At 47.4% G+C, this 11,441-nt stretch overlaps 1 protein-coding gene across 1 annotated transcript in view; it reads right to left on the minus strand.

Annotated features, from left to right (window-relative positions):
- BMP6 (bone morphogenetic protein 6) overlaps nucleotides 1–11,441 on the minus strand; it is a 44,343-nt gene that overhangs the window by 3,958 nt on the left and 28,944 nt on the right. Inside the window, exons 4-6 of the mRNA XM_010288616.1 lie at nucleotides 8,199–8,347; nucleotides 6,544–6,741; nucleotides 5,642–5,644 (exon numbers count right to left, since the gene is read on the minus strand). Coding sequence (XP_010286918.1) covers nucleotides 5,642–5,644; nucleotides 6,544–6,741; nucleotides 8,199–8,347 — 350 coding nt within the window. The remainder of the gene's footprint in view (nucleotides 1–5,641; nucleotides 5,645–6,543; nucleotides 6,742–8,198; nucleotides 8,348–11,441) is intronic.

Genomic DNA, 11,441 nt, shown 5'->3' on the forward strand with positions numbered 1-11,441 from the left:
TGCCTTCAGCAGGCAGATCCCACACGCTGATGCGCCTGCCTCCCGCTGCCCCGGGCCTTTCGGCTAACCGGCCCCCCGGCGCCCCTAAGGCGGCTTGAAAGGACACCCTCCCAGCGCAGCTTTCCCCAAAGGCGGCAGCTGGGATAGAAAAATATTTTTAGTGACTTTTTCCTTGGCTCTGAATAAGCCTTTCTTTTTCTTCCCTCCCACCCCCCCCCTCAAAGTTTGGGAACTACAAATGCAAATATTTATGCAAAAGAAAAACTATAATACTAAAAGCACATCCAACTGACATTACGGGCAGCGCAGCATTACAGCTGGGTACAGTTAACACTGAGGTCTGAAAAAACCCTACACCTCAAACCTAGCCTTCAAACCACCAAAGATTAGAGAGTTGTTTTTAGAAGCAGTTTGGGTTTTAAACTTCAAGGATTGCATTTCAGACTTTCAATAGCTTCGCTTCAATCACGGATTTAATCAGGTGAGCAGAGCTGGTTAACAGCCTGCTGCAGCATAAACATACGCTCTTTCAGGCGCACGCGGTAGCAAGGACGGAGACGAGTTTCTCTATTCAAGCTTCCCATTTTCAAACCAGAAATACCTAGAAGATACCAGGGTATGTCTGGGGTTTTTTTTCAGATGAAGCTTTTCAGTCCCTGGCTCAGCCCAGGAGAAAGTTTCTAGCATGAGATGTTTCTAGATGATCTGGTCATAACAAGGAAAAAAAAAAAATGTGCAGAGATACTTCTAGTGGTCAAAGCTTTTCATTTAAGTACCTGAAAACACAACTTCATTGTTCTTCAAAGGGAAATATGTTGTTTGCTTAGGGGAAAACCATCCGTGTGTGATAAGGAGTTACAGTGGAACTGATCTATGCACAACCGAGTGGGCAGAACGAGACTACGACTTACCCAAATCACATATGGGAAAGGGGAGAAGGCAAGGGAGGCAGAGAAAACAGGAGTGGGAAGGAAGGCTGTGAGCAATCACAAGTTTAAGAAAACAAAGGAAAAAAAGAGCTGCTTAACAAGCTACACGAAGCAGAACATGTTACGAACGTGTCCTCTCTCACACTGCTTGGAACTGGGCCCCCAAAATGCGCCCCGGTTCACTGGTTGGCAGTCGAGTCACCCGATTCACACTCACGTCGAGCACCGGCCACTCTCCACCCAAGGTAGGTGCAGAGAGCTCTGCCTCCTCCCTTGCCCAAACTCAGCCTTTGCTTTCTTAAACATCAACATATTAAACATCCCCTCTCCTGGGGTTTGCACTCTCCCCTGTTTAACCCTCACCCCAAGCTCTCCCACCCTCTCCTCTGCCTGTATGGTTGCCTACTGTGACTACTCCATGCAATCTACTTTAGCCCGACTTTAAGGGTTGATTGAAGGTTTGTAACATCCTTAGCAGTGGCTTTCTGAACTGAGGGGGGGAAAAATGCAGCAATACAGATGCACATCGTAGCGATCCATTCCCTACGGTTTGGGGCTCGGCCTACGCCCTAGAGCCACGCGCATCCAGTTATGGGCCTGAAGAGAGGGGAATCCACGCAGTAAAGGGCTTTTGGCGACGAGCTAAAGCTCGCCGAGCTACCGAAGTTGGCCTCCACACACATTTTCTCTAAAGCCTGGAAAGCAGTTATCAGCTACCCCGGTCCTGCGTGCTCAACCGTTTTAGCCCAAATTGCTGTTTGAGGTGGTTGGCGGCGCGAGACCCAGCTGCCCAGAGGCAACAGGGTACGTGTCCCTTCCTGCCAGCCCTGCTGCAGGGAGCCAGGAGGGCTGAGAGGAGGCAGCCGGCAGCGGGGGCACGCTGCAAGCAACCGCCGCGGGGCCGGCTTACGCTGCCACAACACGATTTGCAAGGATTGTTTGCTAGAGACCTTTAAAATCTCTGAGTTTAGGGAGCTGCTTTGGGAGCTCCTATAGGCTCGTTGTGGGTTTAGCAGAATTGTCTTTTTTTTTCGTTTCCTTGAATGTACCAATTCAGAACACTAGCTTGGCATTTACAAGACACTGCATACAATCACACTCCAAACTATTTTGTCTAAAACAGAGATTTTAAAAAAAAACCAAACCCCTAGTTCTGCACTTAAAAATAACTTCCAGGACAGCGCAGTTAAAACAGCGCAGTTAAGACAGCTTGTTTCTGTGGCTTGTTTGCACTGAACATTGTCTGCCTTCACCAGAACACAGGTCTGACTTTCTGCAAGCACAGATGTTTCTCTTAAGGCTGGACACTGGCATGTGAGTTGCTGAAAGGGGAGAGAGAAGAGCCTGACCCTAATGGTCCTCCTCCTACAGATACTTATGCACCCACCTTAGATTTCCTATAACCTCTCCCACGTTAAGTGCTGGCAAAGAATATATAAATATTTACCAAGGTCAATCCATCTGAGAACACCCTTGCTGCTCCCGAGGTGCCAGCTTACCAAATTCCACATGGTAATTAATTGCTTCTGTGGTCCAAAATAGCTTTGACAGAGGTCTCCAAGGCCAGCCCCTTCTTCTTGGTGTTTGACTTTGGTGATTTGTCCGGATAAAGCTGGTGTAAACTGATCACACACTTAATAACAGCCCACTTCACATGAAAGCCATCTGCTTGGGTGGGAAGAAAGGGAGATGTTGGGCTAACGTGGACCTGCGTGTGAAGGCACATACAGAGACACCGTCCATGCTGCTCCGGTCTGCATGCGAGCTCTCTACTAAAGGGAAGATTGGCTGCGAGATAACGATGTTTATTAACAAGACCCTTGCCACCGCGAAAGCATTTGGCCTTATTTGCCTTCAGTGTTTGTGCGTGCTGCCCTTTGCGGTATTTAGTTCCCGCATACGCGGGGAAATCTGCCTGGTGCCATGCATGTCTGCTGGAAGGAAAGGCCACTTGGAGGGCCCCTCCGCTGCTCAGGGAGCACCTCACATCAGCCCCGGAGGCCCCGGAGTGGCTAAAGAGAAGGACCCAAAAAGGGGCGTTGCATGAGTTTCACTCAGAGCTGCCAGTGGAGCCTGAAGTCAGACACTGAAACGCAACTCCCTCTGTAAGGACGGGCTGATGGGAGGGGACATGCCTGAAGGCTGACTCGCAGAAGAGGAGGCTTATCGCCACTGGACAAGGAGACAGTCCCATATGGAAAACATAACTCACAGAGAAGCTGGCCATACGGCAGCAAAGCCCTTAGGTTCGAGGGTGACAGTCTGCTACGCTGAAGAGAGTCCCCAGGTTAACTAGAGGGTCAGCCTGGAGTCTGAGAGCGCGAGCTAAACGCACCGCAAGACACAGCTGAGTGAGGGCCTCCAGATTTTGCAGACAACAGCAGAGGATCACCTGCACGCTCCTCCCACCCACCTCGTTCCTCCATGTTCTGGGCCAGAGCTGGCATATGATTTTCTGTCTCAACAGACAAAAATACTTCCTTTTCTTCCTGTTCATCCTCCTTCTGCAGAAGAACAGAACTTGGCTCCAAGAATGCATTGACGCAGGACTCTATGTCAAAGCAGTTTATAACCATGGGGGTTACTCAGTTCTGCTTTATATAAGCCAGTCATAATTATGTGTTTATAATACAGGGAAATGAGCATTCTTGGCGAAAAAATACAGACCATTGAGATTATTATGCCACAGCCATAACCTTAGCATCTGAGCACTTGGTACTGACTGCAGGACAACAACTGCACATCAAAGGGAGCACAGTGGGGTCCCAATGCCGCACGTACCAGCATGCCTTCACATAACCCTCCAGCTCACCAGATCCAGTACCAGCCCAGCAGCACACTTCACATGCTCTGAACTGCAGGACTTGAAATGCTTTCCATATTTAGATAGTAAATGGGGCTTTTTTAAACATACTGCCCCAACCCGACTCACAGCATCTTTTGGGAAAGGGGTTAATTTTTGGATTGAAGAGAGAAAACCCTATGTATTCACTAACATAGAGAAAGGAAGGTCCAATCTGCAAAAAAACATCATCACCAGCCAGCTGCCTTGCTCTCCAGGAGAGAAACTGCCCTCAAGCCCTGACAGGCAGCGACAATCCTGGCTCGGGGAAGATCACAGACCAAAAATCTGACAAGATGTAAGATACAGCGAGAGAGGAAGATAAGCAGGCAGGGAGGTGCACAGATGGCAGCATCCCAGTTCTGCACCGGCTTTGGGCCCAGATGTATCGGAGCACGCTCAGAAAAGCAAGGCAGCCTTCAGGGTAAACCCTGGGCTCACCTCCTGCTTCATCCTGCGGCGAATGCTTCCCCAGCCCCATCATGCATCATCAGGGCATGGATGCAGGAACCCACGCAACTAAAAAAGAAAAAATCCCTGTGATCTCTTCAATGCTAAAAACACGTATCGGTCATCGGTGCCTCTCAGGCTATTAAATCAGACTCAGTTCTTCTTAAGAAGTGGTTAAGAGTGTCACACTTAGAAAGGAAAATAAGCTGATGCAGTCTCTCTTTTCTAAACACAGAAACCAACCAAACATACATCTTAACTTTAAATTCCCCTCCTTTCCCCTGCCTTAAATCCACAGAGGCTCAACTATACCTTGTTGACTACTGAACTGCCAAATTCCAGGTTTTAAATTAAAGCTGGCTTTGAGCTAGAAGAGCTCAAAAAAGCCCTTGAGACCACAGAATGACCAGCTATTTTTTCCCTTTTTGTCATTTTATAATTTTATGACCTGATGCGTGGTGTAGTCAAGAAAGGAGCGATGTAAAAATGGCCCTTTTTGCCCAATATATCTGCTCCCTCTGGAGCTCTGAGTCACATTGCCTGATTTAATAGTAGTGAAAACTTGCTTTCAGCACTGCAAAGCTTGCAGAGCTAGGAAAAGAAAATTGGAGCCTATCCTGACTCCACTACCAGTGCCACAAAACAGCAGCAGAGCAAGTAACTTTCCGAATGTGCTGTGAATAGATTAAAAAATTGTCTCTTGTGATGAAGGGAGCACAGCAGCCGAGCCCACTTAAGCGGGAGAATTGCACGCTGCCTGCGTAACAGCTGGGCTTACTGCTTATACGTATGCCCTTGGCAAGCCCATCACATGGGAAAGTAACCCACCAAGCAGCTGTGATGCCCACCTTTAAAACTAGAGCTTGGAGGCGCCCAAGGAAAACCAGGACCGAAGCAGGTCCCAGCAACACGGACCAACAGATGGTTCCACCTGTGGGGCTGGCAGAGGGCTCTCAGGCCGAATTAGATGATAGCTCCTCTGGCAGTGCCATGCTTGCACTGGCCAGCCTCCCTCGGGGAGCTCAGGCTGCAGGACCGAGTCGTTCTTCCTTCCCTTAAAATCTGTAAGGCAACATTTTACACCCAGCCAAGTCTGGCACTCACACGGAATAGCGTGGGAACCCACAGCCACACTGCAACATGACTACAAGAACACACAATGGCCGCAAATGGCCAACTGCTGCTGGCACACGCTAGCCCAAAGGGCAAGTCCACCACCATTCTGGGCTGGAGCAATAGGGCTGCATGAGCACACAACCGTGCCTGAAGCCTGGCTGCCAGCCCTGGAGGGGCTCCCAACCCAGCTCTGGCTCCCTGCAGGCTCCCAGCACCATGGCCAGCATGGGGCCACCTTGGGTGCAGTGTGGCTTACCCACAAGCCAAGCACGTGAGATGCAGGCAGCAGCCTATGGATTCACACCGGCTAAGTTTCAGCAATGCTGGCTCATCTCCCCACACATGACATAAACTAAAAAATACAGCCACCTCTTTTCCTTGGGGTATAGTCATTTCTAGACACGTGAAAAGCAGCAATCCTATTGGAAATGAAGGGGGCAGCATAAGCAAATTAATCAAGTAACTTGGAATGGGCTGAAATGTTTGAGAGGAAAGAAAGTGCTCAATGAACAAAGGACTTCTAGCACTGAGATGCAGGGCAGAGTGGCTGGAAAGCAGACAAGACTTAGAAGGCAAATTTTTGTCAAAATTTCAGAGTTACCCTATAATCCCAGCACTCACAAGGCTGCCGTACAACACCTGCAACACGCAACCTTTCCACAGCAAACAGGCAAGCCTCTTTGCCGGCCTGGAAATGCACTTCACCGTGAATACACTGCTGTTCTCACAAGAAAATGCTGTTCTCACAAGAAAAAAAATAAAATAATTTTGTGCTGTTCTACTAAGGTTTTTCCAAAGAAAACCAAGAGAGGACTCTGCTGGAAACGCATATGTGCAATACTGTAAATCTTAGTGTATACAGAGATGGAATCTTTTAAATATTGCATTTCATGTGGCATAATTCTAAGCAAATACTGTGTAGCAAGCAACCTACAAGCATAAAATTCAGACTTAAATGCCTCGCCGCCCTGAATTCAATGTCCACGACTTCACACGGGGATCTGGACTCCACTCTGGATTCAAGAGGACTCCTGTAAGTCTCATTATGTGAGACTCCCTCTCCCATCCTCTTGCAGGTGTAACCTGTTACCCCAAGGAAGAGCATCCCACCTCACATCCCTCTTCTTGCTTTTGTACTCCAAAGCAAATAGAAACATTACAAGAAGTCATCCCAGCTTCCAGACAAAACAGGTGTTGCATGATTACCTGTGACACTAGACACCCTGGAAACATCCTGAGCCTGAGTGGAGCGGTTTCGACTCTGTTGCCTGCGCCTGCTCGTCGCTGACCTAGTGGTCCGTACGTGAACTTCACTTACTTTGAAGAAGGCCACCATGAAAGGCTGTTTGTCGTAAGGGCCATCTCGGCCTATAAGACCTGCTTCTCTAGGATTTACGCTGAAACCTTCAAATCAAACAGAAAAGCATTAGAGAAACAGTGCAGTTGGATTGCTCCTTCCAGCATCCCAGCATCCCCATAAGCATCATTTCCTTTCTCCTTGCTCACACTCTTCTTCTTTTAACGCTAAATGCTCCCTGCCTGCCACCATACCTTATTACGTAAATTTAGACTAGATATAAGGAAGAAAGTTTTCACAATGAGGTTGCCGAAACACTGTTGTTTCCCAGAGAGGTGGTAGACACCCCATCCCTGGAAACGTTCAAGGTTCAGGTTGGACAAGGCTCTGAGCAACCTGGTCTAGTTGAAGATGTCCATGTTCATGGCAGGGGGATTGGACTTGATGACCTTTAACGGTCCCTTCCAACCCAAATATTCTACGATATTTTTATGACAGCACCCCATCCATCCTGGACAAGAGGCTCCACCGCAGCACATGGCTCTTTGGTACCCCTTATGGCATCTCTACTCCGGTTTAGGCATTCGAGAGGTATACAGACAGATATATAAAGCACAAAGCCCAGATGTGTCATGAAATTAGTTCTACTGCCCAGGAAACACGAAGAGCAGAGATGGGACTAGGAGACCTCTAGGGAAAGCAGAGGGCAAAGAGATGGGGTGCTTTTGTCAGGAGCACAGGGACGGGCTCTCAGTCCATTTGAGGAGGTGGAGGCTGGCACTATCGTTTCCTCAGGGAGAACAGTGGACAGCCCCTCCGGTCTCACTTGACCCCAAAAGTGCACCAAAACCCTATCGCATGAAGTGATAGGAAGAAAACATAAGGTTGGAAGCTGGTGCCTATAAAGGAAAGTTGTCACTGTCATCTTTTTGTTCACCTGCTCATCTAGATCCTCTCCTTCCCCACCACTTATCTTCCAACACTCAATTTCATGCTTTTTTGCAATCTCTCCTTTTCTACCTTTTGAAATTTCTGTGGGCTGTGAAATGTTATCACTGCAGCTGCCCTCAGAGGGACTAGTCCCACACAGCGACTGCATCTCTTCTCCAGTGCAGGGGTCCCACCTCAGGTTTGATGAGATCTGAGCAGCCACAGCAGCCAGGAGGGCTGCCATAAGCCCACGTGGGGAGGCACATACCCTATACCTGCCCTCTTCTCGTCTCACCCCTAAACCTCACCACACCTGGGATCCTAGCTCCATGCCCCCTTCTACCTCCAACCCAGTAACTGAGACCCTACCACAGCCCACCTCCGCCAGCTCATCCTGGTACTGTTCAGAGACACCTGATCTCACTCATGGGAATAGACATGCCCATCATGGCACAGCCAAGAACTGACAGCCTTCAATCTGTGCCCTCAGATGCTTTGCTCATTGTGTTGGCTACAGCTGCCTACAAATGCAGGATGCTTACCCCCATATCACAACTGGACTCTGTTAGCACCATGTCTAGACAGCACCCAAGATGCTCACGAGGTGACTCGCATTACCTGGCCCATAACCTACCATCCCGGGTCACCACGCTCAGCTGCAGTCCCATGTTGTGCTGAGGGTTCATCACCCACATGTTACTGGTGGCAGTGACATCAAACTCCAGCCAGCCCTCCTCTGAGGCCCACACCACCCGTGTATCCAGCAGAAACAGGTCAGAGGCCCTGCAGAGGAGAAGCATAACAACAAGATTGTGATGTCTGGGATTTTCTCCCTTGGCTTTCGCTGTTACAGAAACAAAACCTGCTTCTGCATGTGAAACCCAGGATTACAAAGGTTTTTCACCATTTTCTATGCTGGAGGAAAGCAATCCTAAGCCTCAGATCTGTCTGCTTCTCCACTGGCAAGGGATTAGTAGAGCACTCTTCTCCCGGAAGAGTGTAACGCCAGCCCTGGCAGGACAGTGGTCAAACTACCAGCATCTCCAGGCACTCAATGGCTTTTGTCAAAGGGGTTTCATGGTTTCAGCCCACCTTCACAACACAGACCTACCTCAATTGACCAAAATAAAAAATAGAAATCACCTAACAAGCCAAGCATCAAACAGTGAAGGAAAATGAACCTCTAAAGGACGCTAAAGACATTTTTCTGTGACTTATCAACAGGGATTAGAGAGCCGTGTTCCAAGGCTTTTGGTACTGGGTCTCCTTCATGGGCTTCAGCTTCAAATGCTATCAAGTCTATACCTTTTTTCTAGCATCAAATGCCTACCAAAACTCAGTTCAATGAAATCAGCTGAAGAAGCACCCAAAGAAATCCTACGTACATTTTGTTACTGTTTATAGGCATAAGTTTCCTGTGCAAGCAAGCTACAACTCCTACCCTTAACCTGTAGCCATCATCACAAAATGGGTACCCAGTGTCAATCCCATCTTCATCTGTCTTTCCCCCCTGTATTTTTTTTTCTAACAATAACTTAACAGAAATGAGAAAACAGTGTACCTGTCCCTTCCACCCATCAAAGTTTAACTTCAGAAAAAAACATTTTGATTGAGTTACGTTTTATTTTTGGCCAACTGCTATGTCATATTGCCCAGCAGCTTGGTTTGCATGAGATCACACATGGAAAAATAAGCACTTAAATATATTAGGGCTCCTAGTGCAGCTATTTTTACAGTGTGGAGGCTTTCCTCCACCTCGCTGGTAGCCGCACGCTCTGTGGTTGACTCAGCAGCCTTTCCCACAGGAGTCTTTGCCACTGCTCCTCCAACGGGAAGAGGGTTCAGGAACAAGTCTGACCTTCACCTCTAACAGCAGCGAGTGGCTGGGGCTGGCCAGCTGCTACATGTTTTGGAAACCTTAAGGTTGAAAGATTTGGGCTTTCCCAGGCAGGGTATATAAACTGAAGTGCTGCTTAAAAGAGACTGCAAACAGCAGCTGCAGCTGAGACCACTCTTCCCCTCTCCAGGTTTAAGAAAGGAATGAACTCCTAAATCATTCCCACCTCATAATATGACTTCAACGTTGGTCCTCTCCAATGCTTGAAATGGACTATATCTGAAAAGGAGTTTTCCTAGCACCTGCTCTGACCTTCTGACCTCTGACCTCACACCAATTGCTTTTTAATCTCCTGTCCCACATCTCTTCCTCTAAGTGCCATACTTTCCCTGGCACTCGCCCACTCCAGACAATGTCCCACTGGAGCCTCCAGACCAGAGTAACTTTGGCATTACATCCACCCAAACCAAACATGTCTGGCTGCAGAGCCACTGGGGAGCTCTCTAAGAGCAAACCCTCACGAACACTCAACCACATGGGATTAGTCAGGTCTACAAAAACATCAACAGGAGGCTCAGAGCTCTTATTCCCATTGCCTTGCATTTTGGGAAGACACTTGGAAATCAGAGAGCTGTAAAGCCTGAAGAGACCACATGGCATCATCCAGCCCATTCCCCTGAACTCCAGGCAGGTTCAACTACATCCACATCACTTCTGAGAGATGCTTGTCTGACCTGATCTTACAGATTTCCAGAACTCCACCACCTTTCCAGGAAATTGAATGGGTTTCACTTGAAGCACTTTTTTCTTTTTTTTTTTTCCTCATAATATCTAACTTAAATGACACAATCTCCCCTTCTTCTTAAAACAACATCTTCAGTCTTTCCTTGCAAGGCATGTTTATATGGACTTTGACTATTCTCATTGCTCTTTATAGACCCAACTCAGATCAAGATCTCACTGATGCTGAGTAGAGTGGAAGGGTAATCTTGATGCATCTCACAGACTATGCCTCAGTCATACATGTCAGAATACTATTCTGGCTTCTTCACAAAACTCACACTGTTAACTCATGTTTACCTTGTGATCTACTATAATCCTTAGATTCATGCTGCTGAACCACAAAGGACCTAGTCACTTCCGAGGGTGTATTTACATCACTGATTTTTCATGCCCAAATGCAATACTTCTTTCTACCAAATCACACTTTTTTCCCCCCAAATTGAGCCTCCATCATTATTAGATTACTTAAAATATGGACTTGCCTTCCAGTGGGTCTCCCCCATCTTAGTGTCCTCCACAAATATAATAAGAAAACTGCCTGACCAAGGTACGGTTCTACCAAACAAGAATGCTCCACTTTATCCCTGTATGTCACACTCACTTAGGAAAGATTTGAATTCCTTTGTAAAATGCAGAAAAATGGACAACTGGTCTTTCCAACCCAGTTAACTCTTTGCAGAAAGGTTCATACAGGACTGGTTTTCAACCAGCTCTGCTATTCAACGAACTCTTGCATTGTTCAGCTGGATGAAGGCAACCTGGAAGGTTCACCCCACAGGTATTGTAGGTCGTAGCAGTAACGCTAGCAGGTAACACATCTGCTTAAGCCTGCTTTCAGTTAATGTTTGTCACCCAAACCACACCAGGCTGCACAAAATTGCATATAATTTCTTACTAGTTTTGGTTTTGATGTGAAGGTTTTTAAAAAAATATGCAGTCACCTATTTCCAAAGACAAAAGGGGGGGGGAGCCAGAATTTACTGACCTAAAAAAGAATCCCAACTATTTAACACAGAGTCTTTCAACCCGTCTTTCTTTTTTCAGAATAGAAATGGTGTATGCCCTTCCCCCTTTAAGAAAATCATGTCAAAATTGGCCAAGCAGTAACTACTTGAAAATTGCTGCCCACACAGGTTCAACAGATTCAGAGCTTACCAACTAAATCCTCTGGACTTTTTGTGTGCAGGGAATATACTTTCCCCTCCTTTCCCCCTTGGTAAACCAAACACCATGTAACACCTGAGGGGAATCCGCTCT

The sequence above is a fragment of the Phaethon lepturus genome, unplaced genomic scaffold (genome assembly GCF_000687285.1).
Source record: "Phaethon lepturus isolate BGI_N335 unplaced genomic scaffold, ASM68728v1 scaffold14626, whole genome shotgun sequence".
Lineage (NCBI taxonomy): Eukaryota > Metazoa > Chordata > Aves > Phaethontiformes > Phaethontidae > Phaethon > Phaethon lepturus.